Consider the following 20,000-nt stretch of genomic DNA (forward strand, 5'->3'; position numbering starts at 1 on the left):
GCACCCCTGAAAAGGCGGACATACTGGTGCAAAATGACGTCCCGATACACCTGACCTGTTACAGTTCCTCTGTCAAAGACATGCGGGGGTGTACGTGCACCAATCATAATCCCACCCCACACCATCAAACCACGACCTCCATACATACTTTTCAAGGACATTAAGGGTTGGTATCTGGTTCCTGGTTCACGCCAGATGAAAACCCGGCGAGAATCACAGTTCAGACTACACCTGGACTCGTCCGTGAACATAACCTGGGACTACTGTTCTAATGACCATCTACTGTGTTCTTGACACCAGGCTTTACGGCCTCTCCTATGACCAGGGGTCAGTGGAATGCACCTTGTAGGTCTCCGAGCGCATAAACCGTGTCTGTTCAGTCGTCTGTAGACTGTGTGTCTGGAGACAACTGTTCCAGTGGCTGCGATAAGGTCCCGAGTAAGGCTACCTGCAGTACTCCATGGCCATCTGCGGGCACTGATGGTGAGAATCGGTCTTCTTGTGGTGTTGTACACTGTGGATGTCCCGTACTGTACCTCCTGGACACGTTTCCTGTCTGCTGGAATCGTTTCCATAATCTTGAGATCACACTTTGTGGCACACGGAGGGCCCGTGCTACGACCTGCTGTGTTTGACCAGCCTCCAGTCTCCATATTATTCTACCCCTCATAACGTCATCAGTATGTGTTCTTTGAGCCATTTTCAACACACAGTCACTATTATCACGTCTGAAAACGTCTGCACACTTACTCGCTGCACTGTACTGTGACAAGCACCAACACACCTCTGCGTATGTGGACTGCTGCCAGCGCCACCGTGCGACGACCGCGGGTCAGGTGTACCGCATAGTCATATCCCGAGGTGCTTTAGTATCAGAATTGTCCTTAATGTATGAGCCTTAGTGTAGTTAAAGCGATTGCTCGCGTAAAGGGAGAAATCCGGGTTCGAATCCCGGTCGGGCACAAATTTTCATTGTCGTCATTCCATCGTACAGCTGCAGGTGGTTCATATTCGCAACTGCGAATACATTTCAGGTTGGTAAAGCTATACACCAACTTCGAGAAACTACTGAGGTAGGGATCAAAATTAATGGGCACAATATAGATATGCTGCGTTATACAGATGATATTGCTATAGTCACGGAGACAAAAGAAGATCTAGAGGAAATCCTCAGAACAATGCAAACGATTCTATGCAATCAGTATGGAATGAGAACAAATAAGAAAAGATTAAAGTGACAGTATTCAGTACCGAAGCAGAATATGAACCTCTGATAATGAGAATTGAAATTGAGGAGCTGGAAGTGATAGAGGAATTTATCTACCTGGGAAGCAAAATCACAAGGAATGGTAGAAGCTGGAAAAAAACTGCGAGCAGAATACAACAGGCCAAAATTGCATTTAATCTGAGGAGGAACTTACCAGCAAGAACATCAGTCTGAAAATAAGGAAACGTATCGTGAAAGCTTTCGTTTGGAGTGTGGCCTTCTACGGTTGTGAAACTTGGACAATGAGAAGAGAAGAGAGAAGAGGTCTTGGAGATGTGGTGCTACAGAAGGATGATGATCAGCTGGAGAGACAAAGTAACAAATGCTTGGAGGTGCAGGAAAGCAGAGTCTCTGCAGGCACATCCAAACAAGAAGAGACAAACTTATAGGGTTCATCCTAGGACACATCATCATCATTGGAACAATAGCAGAAGGAGCTACTGAGGGAAGGAATCGGCGGAGGCGACCAAGGATATCATACGTGCAACAGATCATGAATGACGTTGGATGTAACACCTACGTGGAAATAAAGAGGAAGGAAGACAGAAGAGAGAGATGGTGCTCTGCTGCAAACCAACCTCAGGGCTGAACAGTAAAAGAAGAAGAAGAAAGAGTTCTTATGCTTGGGCGTCTCATTCCTCCACCAACGGCTTTGACAACCACTAGATGTTCGTTGGCACATATCGACGTGCTGCAATATGGCTCCACAAAGCATCAAGAACGCGGTCGTTGGGATTTAAATCTGGGGAACGAGCATACCAAGCCATTCGCCGAATATCCTCTCATTCCAAGAGCTCCAGGACCGGTGCCATTCGATGCGGTCGCACATCGTCATCCAAAAAATGAGAATAGGGCCAGATCCACCTCTGCAAAAAAATGGTTGCAGTCACAATTACGCACACCGGTGAGTGTACCATGATCAACGATTTGAAGGTCCTATGAAACATTACGCCTCCTTTCACTACAACACTTAGGCCATCAGTTCGTCATTTTCGACTATGTTCCTGTGTTCATTACGTATTTCCGCCTCTCGGCACACGAGTGTCTGCCCAGCATTGTCGCACATGATTGTTTGGTGTGGGGAGGTACAATGATGTGTAGGCGTACTGATCTCTAGATTTTCGAATACGGCTCGCCGGGGGACATTCTTATGACACTGTACTCTTTCCCAATTTGCGTCTTTTCAGGGGTGCCTTCTGCTCTGACTTCATTTTTATCAGTGGCAATGCGCGACCACATCGAACTGCACGTGTGAAAGAGCTTCCGGAACGAGAGGTTTTTCGGCGAATAGACAGGTCTGTCCGCCTTCCCGACTTACATCCCACCGACCATGAGTGGGACGCATTGGGGAGATGTACTGCGACTCGTCCACACGCACCAATGACCAAATAGTAGTTCTCAACCGCGCTAGTGGAGGAGTTGAACACCCTACCACGAGAATCCTGTTCTGCGTTTTGTTAATTTGCAGGGGTGAACTTCAGTGTACACAGCCACAAAGAAAAACGCTACACCTTCAAGGACTGAGTTCGGAGCACCAGGGTATAACATGTACTTACTGATGAGGCGTGTTAGAGATTCATTTGTTATGGTCGTCGGCGATCAAATGGTCCTCTGGAGTCCTGTCTGCCGGCAGGAACTGTCCTTGGAGCTGAAAGATGTTTGTAACATTCATTCCAGTGTACAGCCATGCTCCGCCAACGAGTATGTACTCCTGTTTCATCCATTTGAACAGGGTCGCATTATGGGCCTGCGGGAACCTGGATGAGCGTGTAGATTGGTTGCTGCACCCATTGAGCACAGTGTATCGGGGTGTGACGCTGCTTCCAGCAGTGATGTGTTGGACATTCCCACACTGGTAGACCATGTTTTGCACGTCCATGTAGTGCAGGCGCTCATCAAGGTCGACACACTGTGAGAGCAAGAGTGGCCGACCGAACATCATTTGAGGAAGAAATCTGGGCACATGTTGCTCCTCATGTGTCCCTAAGGACTAATGGGAATCGTCTGCTTACAGCAGCACTGCCCCTGGTCAGGCTACCACCGACACCACGACACCTCCAAGCACGGCTATTCTCGTGTTGATAAAGAGTTGGTTGGAGAACAGAATAATGAGAGATGAGAGTGCGGGTGATGGAGGCACACAGATCCCACCCAGGCTTCATGTTGTGTATGTGTGTGTGTGTGTGTGGGGCGAGGGGGGGGGGGGGGGGGAGCCATCAGTTACAACGTGTGGTCACATTTGGTGTTTCTGCACGGTAAAGTAACCAGTCTCTGCAACACTGCACGGGTTGTTATCCCCATGTTACTGCTGTTTATTCGACAAGAAGGTGATCTGCTTTTTCAGCAGGACAATGCATTTCCAAATGCGGCTCCTGCGACGCAACTTGCTCTTCCTCCCCGGCAGGAAGATCACCACAGCTCTTCACAATTGAATTCGTGTGGAAGATGGCGAAGAGGGAACCTACTCGTTCTCAAGAGCCTTCAGGAATCATCGCCGAATTGCATCAAAAGGCGCAATCTACACACATCAAAAAAAGTTTTGCATCACCCCGGGTTCCCAGAACCCCTGGAGATAGACGTTGACTGTGGATACTGTATCACAGACACAGTCCCTTTGACTGTTCAGAGATGTCACAAAACCCGCCCAAAGATGTAAACAACCATGCATGATCAGCGCCTATTAGAGGAAGGGGATCCGACAGCCGATCAGTTCCAGTCAGTCCACCAGAAAGGAGGTACACGGCTCGTGTTCTCTGTAGCTCAACCATGCCTAGACGGTCAATACCGCGGTTCGATCGCGTCCCCATTGTTACTTTGTGTCAGGAAGGGCTCTCTACAAGGGAAGTGTCCAGGCGTCTCGGAGTGAACCAAAACGATGTTGGCCGCGCGGAATTAGCCGAGCTGTCTAAGGCGTTGCAGTAATGGACTGTGCGGCTGGTCCTGGCGGAGGTTCGAGTCCTCCCTCGGGCATGGGTGTGTGTGTGTGTGTGTGTGTTTGTCCTTAGTATAATTTAGGTTAAGTAATGTGTAAGCTTAGAGACTGATGACCTTAGCAGTTGTCCCATAAGATTTCACACACATTGAAATAAAGCGATGTTGTTCGGACATGGAGGAGATACAGAGAGACAGGAACTGTCGGTGACATGCCTCGCTCAGGCCACCCAAGGTCTACTACTGCAGCGGATGACTGCTACCTACAGATTATGGCTCAGAGGAAGCCTGACAGCAACACCACCATGTTGAATAATGCTTTTCGTGCAGCCACAGAACGTCGTGTTACGACTCAAACTGTGCGCAATAGGCTGCATGATGCGAAAGTTCACTCCCGACGTCCATGGTGAGGTCCATCTTTGCAACCACGACACCATGCAGGGCGTTACAGATGCCGAATGCACCGCTCAGGATTGGCATCACGTTCTCTACACCGATGAGTGTCGCATATGCCTTCAACCACACAATCGGCGGAGACGTGTTTGGAGTCAACCCGGTCAGGCTGAACGCCTTAGACACACTGTCCAGCGAGTGCAGCAAGATGCAGGTTCCCTGCTGTTCTGGGGCGGCAAACTGTGGAATCGACGTACGCCGCTGGTGGCGGCTGTACGATACGTGAATGCCATCCTCCGACCCATAGTGCAACCATATCGGCAGCATATTGGCGAGGCATCCGTCTTCATGGACGACAATTCGCACCCCTATCGGGCACATCTTGTGAATGATTTCCTTCAGGATAACGACATCGCTCGACTAGAGAGTCCAGCATGTTCTCCAGACATGAACCCTATCGAACATGCCTGGGATAGTACAACGTGACCTACGCCGTATCACCGTTGAGGAGTGGGACAATCTGGACCTACAGTGCTTTGATGAACTTGTGGATAGTATTCCACGACGAATACAGGCATACATCAACGCAAGAGGACGTGCTACTGGGTATTAGAGGTACCGGCGTGTACAGCAATCTGGACCACCAAGCCTGAAGGTCTCGCTGTATGGTGGTACAACAATGCAATGTGTGGTTTTCATGTGCAACGAAAAGGGCGGAAATAATGTTTATGTTGATCTGTATTTCAATTTCCTGTACAGGTTCCGGAACTCTCGGATCCGAGGTGATGAAAAACTATTTTTGACGTTTGTGTAACAGAATGTAGTAAGGACGATAATTTGCATGCGAGAATACACTCCTCGTTGCCGCGACTGTTTGAGCACCGGTCACTGTGAGATGTGTGTTTCATTTGGTGTCAATTTATTATCATATACGTCAGTAAAACGGCCTTGCCCTTGAAGGTGCTGCATTTTTTTCCACGAGTGTAATGGTTCAAAATGGTTCAAATGGTTCTGAGCACTATGGGACTCAACTGCTGAGGTCATAAGTCCCCTAGAACTTAGAACTACTTAAACCTAACTAACCTAAGGACATCACACACATCCATGCCCGAGGCAGGATTCGAACCTGCGACCGTAGCGGTCGCGCGGTTCCAGACTGTAGCGCCAGAACCGCTCGGCCACCAGCGACCGGCCACGAGTGTAATGGTATATTATATTAAGATATAAATCTTTAAAGTCAGTACCGCCATTACACTGCTTTTTATTTGCAGCGTTACATTTAACGATCATGAATTCGGCTTTATATTGCCATTATCAAGTGTTTTAATGTTATATTGTGCCTAAGATGGCATATTGTCGTAATTAAAATACACTATTAGACACATTGTCTAAGGGCCAATATTTCTGGTAAAAGCCTACAGCTTTGTTTTATCACTGAGTATACCATCTTGACTGAATGACAGTTGGCTAAGCCATCTTAGGCACTGTATAACGCTTAAAACTCTTGATAATGGCACTTTGAAGCCGAAATCATGATCGTGTAAGTGTAAATGTAACACTGCAAATAAACAACAGTCTAATGCCGCTACTGACTTTAAAGAAATATATTATGACTGTGGCCCCACATTATGAAACAAAAATATTAATTATTGTCTGTTCGTCTCACTGTATATTTATTTCAGCTATCTTCTGTGCTGTACTGCACCCGTTCTTTCTGTGAATGGTCTCAGTTTGTAAAATTACATTAGTCTACTGTGGACTACCATAAGAAAGCGTACATCACAGCATTTTTCCTAGTACCCTTGATCAGTTAAGCTCGTATCCGCGTTACCTGTATGTCTGTTGTGTTGCATACGTATCGGGCGTTACCTCATTTCTATCACTTTGTTTGCATCTCTGGTCAGTGTCTTAACAGATTCCACTAGAGACCGGAACCGTCTAGAACCTGAGTGAGGGTATGTGAAGGGCTGCATAATATGTGGAACATTTTTATTCTACACATTTATCCTCCTGTTTATCCCAAAAAAGTTAATAGAATTTATAGCAAAATCTAAATTTTCAATGTTTAATTCAGGTTTTAGACAACAAATATTGATTTATAACGTGAAACAGATGGATTTCGTAGTAAAAATTAATAGCAATATGGAACTATCATATAGCTGTAGATAACGCAGTTTCCTTAAAAAAAATCTAACTTCGGTTTAACTCTTTGCCGAGCTTATATAAAACGTGTTTCTCTTATTCGTAAACAACTTTCCAGTTTATCGATAATAACAGGAAAGGCTTGTTTTTGATCAAGATAAAAAGAAATTTCCATTCAGTACAATAGAGCAATAATAGTTATGTAGATTTTTTTACGTCTATTGTACTGTCATCAAAAGCAACTGTTTGTACAAAAGCGTACAAGTCACGCAGTCAACTAATTTTTATTACTTATACAACGTAATTTATATTTTTAAGGAAATAAAATACATAATGGACTAACACTGAACGAGATCCGGTTCCAATTATGTGCAAAATAAACAAATTAAACTCTTCGGCCCCCACTTTTTCTCTCACACAGTCATTTAAGTTTCTTTCCCTATCAATACTACCGGCAATTCCGCAATATGTGGCAGTAAGTCACATGACAACTAAGATCACATAAAACCTGACGCGTATGATCCTCTTGGTAGTTTTCTCGTTGAATTTTTGGTGGACGAATTTTTTACAATTTTTATTTGTCGTCTAACACGTCAAAATAGTGGGAGAATCAAAATTAATTCATTATTCTCTTTTTAAAAAAGTGTTCACGGTGGAAAGGGATAAGAGAGAGCAGCACGCGTGTCTACAGGGTGAGGTATTTAAACAGGCCACCTGAATAACTCAGCCATTTTTAGCGGCAGAAGACAAATCTTTGGAACGAAATCTGATTATCCTGAAGGGGGACATAGTGTGGTGTCCATCATTTCTTCGTAGGTGGAGGGGTAGAGAAGATATGATAGTTAACTTTATTATTTTAAAAGGTTTTGCAGTGTTATTATTATTTACCATTTAATGCTACGTTTGAAGATGTGTACTATGTATTCAGCTGTGATATGTAAGAGGGTCCGTTGATTATGGAGTATCAGTGACAAACGATAGGTACACTACATGGTTGCTTTTGTGTACAGGTTACGTCGAATGTAAACATTCCACTCACTGGAGGTTCCGTCAGTTTATCTGTTGCACGAAGACCATCGAATAGGAACAACATTCCACTCACTGCAGGGTTCGTTTATTTATCTGCTGTATCAAGACAGTTAGCTGTGGTTCGCTGTCATAGCAAGTAGACGAAATCTTCAGAAAGTCGTCAGATCTTCACAATGTTTTGCGCAAAAGCTGAGAAAGGTGATACGGCTTTTATTTACGGCGAATGTCACCAGAATATGAGAGCAGCAGTTCGATCGCATGCTGAGAGATGTCCTGATCGTGTACCACCCTTTTCAGATATCAGATAAACATTTCAGGAAACAGGAAACGTCCGTAGAATTAAACGTAAACTGCTCAAATGAGCAACCGACAAGCGACACGCAAATGCCAGCGTCTGTAGCACACAGTCAACGTGTTACTACAAGACAGCTCGAATGCGAGACTGGAATCAATAAAAAAAAAAAAAAAAAATGTTCTGTGGATACTACATTCCAACAAATGTCATCCAAACTACATATTATTTCATCAAGAGCTCCAAGGCGATGACTTTCGACGAAGATTAACAATTCTCCGAATGGGGGCTACGGAAACTGCAAATAGATGATATGTTCTTGACCAAGATGTTATTTACGGATGAAGCATCACCATCATCATCATCATCATCATTTAAGACTGATTATGCCTTTCAGCGTTCAGTCTGGAGCATAGTCCCACTTATAAAATTCCTCCATGATCCCCTATTCAGTGGTAATATTGGTGCCTCTTCTGATGTTAAACCTATTACTTCAAAATCATTCTTAACCGAATCCAGGTACCTTCTCCTTGGTCTGCCCCGACTCCTCCTAACCTCTACTGCTGAATCCATGAGTCTCTTGGGTAACCTTGCTTCTCCCATGTGTGTAACATGACCCCCACCATCTAAGCCTGTTCGCCCTGACTGCTACATCTATAGAGTTCATTCCCAGTTTTTCTTTGATTTCCTCAATGTGGACACCCGTCTCCTACGGCCATGGCGACTGATTTGGCGACGTTGAGACAGCTGCCGGAAGCCACACCGTACGTGGTAATCCATTCTAGTGCTCTGATGACATCGTCGCTATTGCGGAACACGAGAACCAGGTCGTCTGCATATGCTGTACAGCGAAATGTGACGTCACGTAGGGTAAGACCGGTGAGGCGTTGACGGAGGCCACAGAGGAGCGGTCCCAGTGCCAGAGCATATAGTAACGTCGACAAGGGGCAGCCTTGACGCACGGAGCGGAAAATCTGGAGGGACTGCGAGAGACGCCCGTTAACGAGCACTTTGGAAGTCGCCCCTCGGAGGAGGCGCATCACGACGTCTGTGAGTTGCTGTGGGTACTGCATGTGCTGGAGAACGGACGTTAGGTACGCGTGATCCACTCGATCAAAAGCTTGGTTAAAATATAGTGATGCCAGCGCTCCCGGGATGCGGCGTGCCCTGGCTAGGGTTATTAAGTCACGGTATCGACACAGTGCTGTGTGGATGTTGTTGATACCCCCTAGGGAAGTCTGATCTGGCGAGATGATGTAAGGTAGGGTCGGTCGTAGACGGCTTGCTAATAGTCTGGTGAATATCTTCATGTCGCAGTTGACGAGTGTTAGCGGGCGGTAATCTTGTATTCGAGCCGCACGTTTAGGTTTGTGAACCGGTATAATTATTCCTTCTACGAAGGTCGCCGGGAGCGGCACCGCGGGGGACATAAGCTCCCGACAGATGTCTGTCAACTTGGGAGCCAGTAAATACTGGAAAGTTCTATAAAACTCCACAGGGAGCCCGTCGGGGCCAGGAGACTTATTCACCGCTCCTTTACCGACGGCGTCGATAACTTCGTCTTCCGTAATGTCGTTCAATAATTCAGTTTGTAAATCCTGTGGGGCAATGCCGTAAACCAGTTGTGAGACTGCTGTCACCGTCGTCGGGTCGGAACATTGAGCAGAATAAAGTCGTGCGTAATGGTCGAAGGAGGCTGCAGCAATATCGCGTTGTGTGGTGTGATGAAGGCCGTCCTCAGTGGTGATGGCTTGTATCAGCGCCCGTCTTCGCAGTGTACGTTCTCGGATGACGTGGTACATGGTGGGTCGTTCCGTTGCGAGTCTGTCTTGTGTCCACGCTCGGACGATCGTCCCTTCGAGGTGTCGGCGCATATGGGCTACGATCTGTGCTTTCGCACGCTGAGCTGTCAACTGTCGCTCTGGTGTGGGTGGCAAGGAGGCGCATTCGCGAAGGACGGTGAAATAAAAATCAAAGGTCTGCCGCCTCCAAGCTGCAGTCTCACGACCATACGTAATAAAGGTTCGCCATACGGCCGGCTTGGCGCAGGTTAACCCCCAACTAATCGACGTAGGATATGTCTGGAGGCGGCGGACGCACAAACTCCACGTGTCTTCGATGGCGCGTCGACAATCCGGAGAAGCGAGATGAGCAAGGTTTAATTTCCAGGGATGTCGGCTACGCCACACCCGTTGGCGACGAAGGGTGACGGCACATATATAGGCCTCGTGATCAGAAAAGGCTACTGGCCACACCTCCGCGCCACTCACCGTTGCCGCGAGAGAACGGGAGACGTAAATCCTATCGATGCGACTAGACGAGTGACTCGTGAAATGGGTGTATCCCGGTTTATTTCCTCGGACATGTTCCCATGTATCTACCAGCTGGAGATAGCCGATGAGTGTCCCAAGTTCGGGGCACGGTGAATGGCGTGGCAGCTGATCTTTAGGTGCTTGGGTGCAATTGAAATCACCCCCTAATATCCTCATCGTGCCTGCCCTGAAAAAGCGGTGCTATTCCTTCTGCGAAGAAGAGCGATCGGTCACGACGGCGATTCGTTCCGGAAGGGGCGTACACACTGATAAACCGGACGCCTTGCACCGTTACGGCCATTCCTCTAGCGTCGGGGAGATATCGGACTTCGTCCGCCTCGAGACCCTCTCTTAGGAGAATTGTGACTCCACTGTTAGTTGGCGAGGCCTGGGACACATGAGCCGTATAACCATACATACCCGGGAAATCGGCGACGAAGACTTCTTGGAGAAAGACAATGTCAACGCTGCTGCATTGAGTATGTCTTGGAGCAGCGACAACTTCGTACGTGTCCGAATGGTGTTAATGTTGATGGTCGTTAAGCGATAGGTTTGTAGATCGTCTCCTGCGGTGGGGGCCGCCATCAGTGTCGCCGTAAAAGGTGGGGCCTGTAATCTGCTGGCCGCGTCCGCGCAGTCATCTGTTGCTACTCGGGAGGGGCCGAGGTGTGGGAGGAGAGACCCCTCATCCACCACCGCGGCCGTAGAATCGTCTTCAATGTCATCCGCCCAAGGTCCGTAAGTTAACGGTGGCTGTGGTAGAACACTTGTGGGCTGAGTGACTAAGGGTGAATCCGCAGTAGTTTCCGGTTGTGTACCAACGGCGTGCGCTGTGCTGGCCATCCGTTTGCCCGAGAGAGCGGAATCGGGTTTGTCAATCAGACAAAGTGACAGGTGAGGGCGATCTCGTGTCATCCATTTTCCTCGTCGTTTCGTCGGCCGTCCGGTCGTCAACTGGAGAAGACGTCCGCTGGAGGCAATCGTCTGAGTGTGTGCGACGTCGCTTTTTATGTTTTCTCGGTGACCTTTGTTTGCGGACGTGGGTTTCTGTGTCCGAAAGAGTTTGTGGTTCCCGTATAGCATCCCCCTCAGGTAGAAAGGCAGATGCGCGAACACTCTAAAGTTCAAACACTCCGATGGTCACATTGGAGAGGTTACTGTTGACCATGCTGGACTGGGATTACGCACACTAAGAGTCTTCGAACTCCCTTTCGAAAATGCGTGAAAATGTAATCACACGTCACTTCTAGTATAATATATTTGTGCAATGAATACCCGTTTATCATCTGCATTTCTTCTTGGTGTAGCAATTTTAATAGCCAGTGGTGTAATTGAATGTATATATCTCAAAATACGCGTCTAATCGCCTAGTTTAATTTGGTTGCCTCTGAAAGTCAGATGTAAGTCAATACGTTTACTACGCTGTAATACTATCTGCGCAAAAAAGAGCATATGTACCGTAAACGAGCGCCTTCAACGTGGGATTCAAAAGGGTTGATTGTTCGGCTTGTACTATACAGTCCTCTAAAAGCAGCAAATACGTCACACTGTAGAAAAGCGAATGGTAGTCAACGAATATTATCAGGTGGTGGTGGTAAGTTCGTGTGGGACCAACCTGCTGAAGTCCTCGGTCCCTAGGCTTACACATTGCTTAATCTAACTTAACGCTAAGGACAACATACACACCCATGCCCGAGGGAGTACTCGAACCTCCGACGGGGGGAGGCAAGGCGCTTGAGACCACGCTGCTACCTCGCGCGGCAATATTTTCGACCATAAATATACCGTAAATATAATAGACTGGCCCTGACGTCATTTTCGTGGCTCCAACATCTCTGGCCTAGGTCACGTGAATGTTGGCAAAACATGGATGTTTCGTGTTGCGCTTATGGCTGTACTCAGCGTTTTGTCGGGGGAAATGGCATTACAATTCACGTGTAAGTGTTTCTATGATAGTGCAGATGCGTTTATTGAAATCTGCTGAAGCGACTTTTATATGTTTTTTTTTCACTTGAAATAGAGTATCACGTAAATTAAAATGTTGAAGGTGATGCCTGTAAAGTCAGACTCATATTACATTTTGGAAAGTATCTGTGATAATTCGGTTACAGAAGTAAGTATAACTGTTTCTCGTTCCTACTCATAGGTTCCCTAAGGATGAAAACCGAAGGCAGCTTATCATTTTTTTAACTGATAGTATAAACTTTTGTAAAAATAGTAGGAAGTGAACCTTTGAAGTCCACCTAAAATTGATGCTCTAAAATGGACTTGCTGCTAAAGTCGACAATTTTGGCACCTATAGCTGACATCATTCCCATATCCCATTTTCTTTATTAAGCCAGGCCAGTCATTTATGACGGCGGCCGAGTTTAGGTTCGTTTCTGCGCATCTGACGTCACAAAACACAGTCAGCCAATGAACAGTGAACGACGTTGCCAGAGCACGGACGAGTGTCTTCAGTTTTAGAAACGTTCAGTCATAAATAAAGTAATTGAACAAAAGCAATGTCTTGATAGCAGACTTTCTTTTATAGAAAGTTTCGAAAAAGCATTCTTTATACCAATTGCATCATAATCTATTAATTAATTAAATCAAACAAGCAATAAGCCCCCTAATTCAGGTGATAGCATGGAAAGGTGTTTCTATCATTCTCACTAACCGCTTTTTCACAATAAAAAAGAGCGGCAATTGTTTATTTCCTATTGTACTTCGACGAAACGTGAGTAATTCATAATCATACCAACAGTGTTTGTCGGTATTTTGCGTGATGTTTTACAATCCTCCGGGAGATATGTTGAATGATGAGCTGCGTTAGCGTAATGGTTAAAGTGTATGGCTGTTAAGCGAAAGGTAGCCGGCACGGTAGCTCAGTGTGTTCGGTCGGAGGGCTAGCTGCACTCTGTAATAAAAACTGAGTTAATGGATCAATGACGAACTGAAAAGGGTGTCTTGCGACATCCGCCCGAAGCAGATGCAACGAACGAAAACGAACAAAATGAGATTACAACAAAAAAAATAAAACAGAAAAAAAATAAAAAAAAATAAACGTTTTGAGTTCGAAGCTTGGTCAGCGCTTAATATTTTCTTTATTTTAAAAACTATGTCTAAGTGTCTTACTTCATGAATTTTATTCGTTTGAATGTAATTTTTTGAAATTTCTAGTGGCAACTAAAATCGACCATATGGAAAGTATACGCTATGGACTTTTACCTATGCAAACTCTTCAAAATTTCGTGCGACGGTTTACTACATCTACTGCTGCGCAATAACTGCGTTGAACATCGAAACAAAATTGTCATTTATGGGGGAAAGGTATCAGTCAAGAAGATGTGCAAAAATCGAATTTTTGGGCCAAATAGTTTTTGTGAAATCGAATGATAAAAGTGTGTCAAAGCAGTCGAATCATCATGTGTCTGCACAGGTGAGCAGTGCAATGATGACAAAATCGCGCACATCGCGGAATGCGGGGAGCACGTCTCTGTAGAGCGAAAGGGTTAATGCGGCCATGGTGGCTTTACTTCGTAAACTGCGCGCTCCCCCCTAAACGTAAGTTTGCGAACCACACTATGGCGCTGCTTCTCTTAGCGCGTACAACTGGCAACGCAGCAATCTCCCGCGTCTGGGCGGGAACGCGCGAACCGCCAAGATAAAAGAATTGAACTATAGTATCTATGTCGAAGGGCAGTATTGTCGGGTCAATAGGCAATAGGCAATAGCGGAAACGTGCTCACTTGATGATGCCGATGTGTATGCTGCCGTCACGGGGGTCCTTGTCGTAGAAGCCCTTGCAGAGGATGGACCACTGCAGCAGCAGCGCCGCCAGCAGGAAGTTGAAGCCCACCGAGCTGTAGCCGTAGCGCCGCAGGAAGGTCATCAGGAAGCCGAAGCCCGCGAACATCATGACGTGCACGTCCTGGAACACTGCCGAACCGTCCCGCTCCACACTCGCGGCTCTCCACAATCACCATACTACGACTGTTGCCCACAATTTTTTTTCCTTTATTGCTTAGTACGCTGCTCTACAGCCTACAGACTTTTTTAAAAATGGAAGAAGAAAAGAAACAAAAAAAAAAAAACAGGCGATAAAACGGTGACTTAAAGTGTAAAATGGCGGAAAAGTGTGGAAAGTTAAAACAGAAAGCAAAGGGGTTGGCAATGGTAATAAAATACAAAGGAATCAGACAAGTAACATAGTAGACACACAATTAAAAACATGGCGACAGTCTGGTTTCTGTTCGCAAGAGATTAAAAAAAAAAATCACTCCTAGCGACAGTACAATGGCTGTTCGCAACACTTCCCAAAAGACACACAACACGGAACACTCACTGTGAAACACTCACTGTAAAACACTGCACGAAAATGTCGGCACAAAGATGTCACTCCCTAGCCAAGGGCAGACGGGGGGGGGGGGGGGGACCTGGAGGATGGGGAAAACAAGGAGAGGAGGGATGAGAGGAAAAAACGAAAAAAGGGGGGAACCAAAGGAGGGACTCATAAGGGGGGAGAGGGGCAGGGCAGACGCGAGAGGGAATAGGAAAAGGCAGAGGAGGGAAATGTAAAAGGACCCGAGGGAGAGAAGGGGGCAAAGAGAGGGGAGGTGGGGAAGAAAGAGGATGGAAGGGGGGGAGAGGGAGCCTGGGAAAAGGACAGAGGAAAGGAGGGGGAGTGAGGATCAGAGTTGATAGGAGGGATAAATGGAGGGAGAGAGGGCATCATCCGGGAGGGCGAGTTGATGGAAGCCAACTTGGGAAAGAAGATGGAGGGTAGGGGGGACACAACAGTGAAGATGTGGCAGGGGGCAGGGATGGGAGAGGAGAGGACCAACCAGGGTGTGAGGGGGATCAAGGCAGTGACAGGTGTAGAGTATGCGGAACTGTTTGAGGAATAGGAGCATATGGGGGAAAAGGAATGAGGTCATAGAGGATGCGGGTGGGGGACATTAGGCGTATACGGAAGGCGAGGCAGAGTGCATGATGCTCAAGGATCTGGAGGGACTTATAGAATTTGGAGAGGCAGATATCCAGGCAGGACTGGCATAACAGAGGATGGGACAGATTAAAGATTTGTAGGTGTGGAGGATGGTAGAGGAGTGCAACCCTCATGTCCGGCCAGTGAGGAGTTTGAGGAGTCAGAGGCGGTTGTGGGCTTGGGATTGGATGGAGCGGAGATGAGGGATCCAGGTGAGGTGGCGGTCAATGGTGAGTCCAAGGACAGGACAGGTGCAGAGGGCAAGGGAGAAATCCAGGAGCCGGAAGGAGCGAGTGGTATGACCTACGATGATTGCCTGGGTCTTGGAAGGATTGATTTCCAGGATCCACTGGTTACACCAAGCGGCAAAAAGGTCAAGGTGATTCTGCAGAAGGCGTTGGAACCGTTGGAGGGTAGGAGCGAGGGCAAGGAATGTGCTGTCATTGGCATATTGCCAAGACGTGTACTGGAAAGGGGGGGGGGGGGGGGGGTTGGGGTGCCCACTAACTAATGCTCCGCGTTTTTTTCTCCAACAGTTCTTTATTGAACATGATGAGGACTGCACACACAAAAGATTGATGTTTTATCTACACACCCTATATTTCCACATAATCTCCATCCCATTCTACAGGGTGGTCCATTGATAGTGACTGGGCCAAGTATCTCACGAAATAAGCATCAAACAAAAAAACTACAAAGGACGAAACTTGTCTAGCTTGAACAGGCAAACCAGATGGCGCTATGATTGGCCCGCTAGATGCCGCTGAAACGTCCCCTTAGAAAACTTTATGAATGACTGTGCTGATAAACCTCTTACATTATTTGATTTTCAAACAGCTGAGCAGAACTGAACATACTCAGACATTTCGCTCTTAACCTATTCTGATCAACAGTGAACTGGCACACAATATTTTTTAGCGCAACGCAATATGACTTTCAAAAATCCCTACAAAAGAATGACCCTGACTAACATTAACCTATACCTTTCATGAATCACTTACCTCACAACAATCTTTGTTACTCGAACTACTGCAATACAGAGAGCGCCACTACTGCCAGCTAAATAAAAGATTCAAACTACTGAAGGCTCTAACTACTGATAGGCATAGTCAGCAAATGAAAGATTTTGATAGAGAACAAACAATGCATTTACCTTAATAGTGTTCAAAAGTCATTATATATCAGTTCATGATATCCAATACTACAAATTTACTCTTTCTGATAGACACACGTCCAGATCGTCCGCTCTCAAAATTCTGCCATCTCTCTCCCCACATCCACCACTGCTGGCGGCTCACCAACTGCGCAACGCTACGCGCTGTTCACATCCAACTGCCCAACACCACAATGGCGAATATTCCAATAATGCCAACCAGCCACAGACTGCACACAGCACAGCCAGTGATTGTCATACAGAGCGCTAGGTGACGTTACCAACATAAAAACTACTGAAGGTATGTTTGCGCAATGCTAGTTGTAAGATTATTGTAAAAAGTAAGTCCCATTTGAACGTTTGTAAAATCATTTCATTACCAACATTAAACATTTGAAGCGTTTTCAGAATATAATTAATTTTTGCCCGCAATGTTGCACTACTGATTATAATCCATCACAAAAACCATCACCGTAAAACTTCGCAAAATTTTTATTGTTGTCATGAAAAAGTGCAACTGTGAATTACGTAACTTCAGTCAAATTAATTAAAGAATAACGTCAGCTTTGCTATTAAACGTCAGCTTTGGTAATAAATACAGCCACTTATTATGACAGCCCACCAGCAGTTAACAGAGTATAGTAAACCAGAGTAAGTATATTCATGTCGCAGTTCGATGTAGCAGTCAGATGCCGATCCAGTAACAGTGAAAAAGGTAAGGAACAGTTTTGGGTTATTGCAAGTAACGACTGAAGGCTACGAAGACGACACATTCTATGTTTCGTCGAAATAATCAGAAAATCACTTTTAATAAGCAGCAATTAAATTTGTATGCGAAGATTGAGAAAGAGAATAAATTTCAAAGGGAAGATTTCATTTGTTATGATTAACCAAGAGAGAGGAATCCTAAGGAAAGGTTTCATAGGTTATTATAGAAGGGAAGGTTGCTTGAAAACAAAAAAGAGAGATAGAGGAGACGGGAAGGTTTCACAGTCACAAACTTATAAGTACGTGGTATCACGTAACATTCCTCCACTACGGACGGTATTTGCTTCGTGATGCACTACCCGTGTTAAAATGGACCGTTTCTCAATTGCGGAAAAGGTGGACATCGTGTTGATGTATGGCTATTGTGATCAAACTGCCCAAAAGGCGTGTGCGATGTATACTGCTCGGTATCCTGGACGACATCATCCAAGTGTCTGGACCGTTCGCCCGATTGTTACGTTATTTAAGGAAACAGGAAGTGTTCAGCCAGACGTGAAACGTCAACCACGATTTGCAACAAATGATGATGCCCAAGTAGGCGTTTTAGCTGCTGTCGCGGCTAATCCGCTTATCAGTAGCAGACAAACTGCGCGAGAATCGGGAATCTCAAAAACGTCGGTGTTGAGAATACTACATCAACATCTATTGCATCCGTACCACATTTCTATGCACCAGGAATTGCATGGCGACGACTTTGAACGTCGTGTACAGTTACGCTACAGGGCACAAGAGAAATTAGGGGATGATGAGAGATTTTTTGCATGCGTTCTACTTAGCGATGAAGCGTCTTCACCAACAGCGGTAACGTAAACCGGCATAATATGCACTATTAGGAAACGGAAAATCCACGATGGCTGCGACAAGTGCAACATCAGCGACCTTGGCAGGTTAATGCATGGTGCGGCATTATGGGAGGAAGGATAATTTGTCCCCATTTTATCGATGGCAATCTAAATGGTGCAATGTATGCTGATTTCCTACGTAATGTTCTACCGATGTTACTAAAAGTTGTTTCACTGCATGACAGTATGGCGATGTACTTCCAACCTGATGGATGTCCGGCACATAGCTGGCGTGCGGTTGAAGCGGTATTGAACAGCATATTTCATGGCAGGTGGATTGGTCGTCGAAGCACCATATCGTGGCCCGCACGTTCACCGGATCTGACATCCCCGGATTTCTTTCTGTGGGGAAAGTTGAAGGATATTTGCTATCGTGATCCACCGACAACGGCTGACAACATGCGTCAGCGCATTGTCAATGCATGTGCCAACATTACGGAAGGCGAACTACTCGCTGTTGAGAGGAATGTCGTTACACGTATTGCCAAATGCATTGAGGTTGACGGACATCATTTTGAGCGTTTACTGCATTAATGTGGTATTTACAGGTAATCACGCTGTAACACCATGCGTTCTCAGAAATGATAAGTTCACAAAGTACATTTATTACATTAGAACAAACCAAATAAAATGTTCAAACGTACCTACGTTCTGTAATTTAATTTTAAAAAACCTACCTGTTACGAACTGTTCGTCTAAAATTGTGAGCCATATGTTTGTGACTATTACAGCGCCATCTATCAGAAAGCGAAAAAGTGGTCCAACTAAAACATTCATATTTCTTTACGTACTACACGAATATGTGATAAACTATGGGGGTTCCTATTTTTAAAAAACGCAGTTGATATCCGTTTGACCTATGGCAGCGCCATCTATCAATCTAACCATAGCGCCATCTGGTTTCCCCCTTCAAGCTAGACAATTTTCATTCTTTGTAGTTTTTTCGTATGATGCTTGTTTCGTGAGACATTTGGCCCGTTCACGATCAATGGACCACCCTGTATATGTTGACTATGCTTCAAATATAGCACCATTCCTATCCATCATCTACCAGAGATAATTGGAACAGCCTAGCTCCGCGGGACTGGAAGAAGGCCCAGGTCATTGCAGTCTATACAAAGGGTAGAAAATCGGATGCACATAATTACCGGCCAATTTCACTGACATCGATTTGTTGAAGAATCCTGGAACACATTTTGTGTTCAGGCATAATGACCTTTCTAGACTCTGAGAAGCTCAGCTGCAGAAACCAGCAGGGTTTTAGGAAACGGCGGTCGTGCGAGACACAGCTGGCCCTCTTTGTGCATGATATACAACAGGCTCTAGATACCGGCTCCCAGGTTGATGCCATATTTCGAAAGGCGTTCGACTCAGTTCCGCACTGTCGCCTGCTCCAAAAAGTGCGCGCTTACGGTATATCCGATGACATATGAGGTTGGATAGAAAGTTTTCTGACAGACAGGGAGCAGTATGTCGTCCTGAACGGGGTAACTTCAACAGAAACAAGCGTAACTTCAGGTGTGCCCCAGGGCAGCGTAATAGGTCCGTTGGTTTTTAAGATTTACATAAACGATCTGGTTGATGGTACTGACAGCGGCATTAGACTGTTTGCCGATGATGCTGTAGTCTACAGGAAAGTAGTATGACACGAAAGTTGTGAACGAATCAATGAGGATTTGCAGAAAATAAATGCGTAGTGTAATGACTGGCAGTTATCTCTCAATATCAGTAAGTGTAACCTACTGCGTATAACAAGGCGAACATCCCAATTAATGTACGAGTACAAAATAAATGCCCAGTCTTTCGAAGCGGTAACATCCGTAAAGTATCTGGGTGTGACGATTCGAAATGAAATGGAATGATCAGATTACACAAGTAACGGGTAAGGCAAACTCTAGATTG

At 45.8% G+C, this 20,000-nt stretch overlaps 1 protein-coding gene across 2 annotated transcripts in view; it reads right to left on the reverse strand.

Annotated features, from left to right (window-relative positions):
* LOC124551105 (ammonium transporter Rh type B) overlaps positions 1-20,000 on the reverse strand; it is a 221,678-nt gene that overhangs the window by 121,658 nt on the left and 80,020 nt on the right. For both annotated transcript variants that reach the window (XM_047126042.1, XM_047126040.1), the window contains exon 3: positions 14,098-14,287. In XM_047126042.1, coding sequence (XP_046981998.1) covers positions 14,098-14,287 — 190 coding nt within the window. The remainder of the gene's footprint in view (positions 1-14,097; positions 14,288-20,000) is intronic.

Source organism: Schistocerca americana, chromosome 9 (assembly GCF_021461395.2).
Source record: "Schistocerca americana isolate TAMUIC-IGC-003095 chromosome 9, iqSchAmer2.1, whole genome shotgun sequence".
Classification (NCBI taxonomy): domain Eukaryota; kingdom Metazoa; phylum Arthropoda; class Insecta; order Orthoptera; family Acrididae; genus Schistocerca; species Schistocerca americana.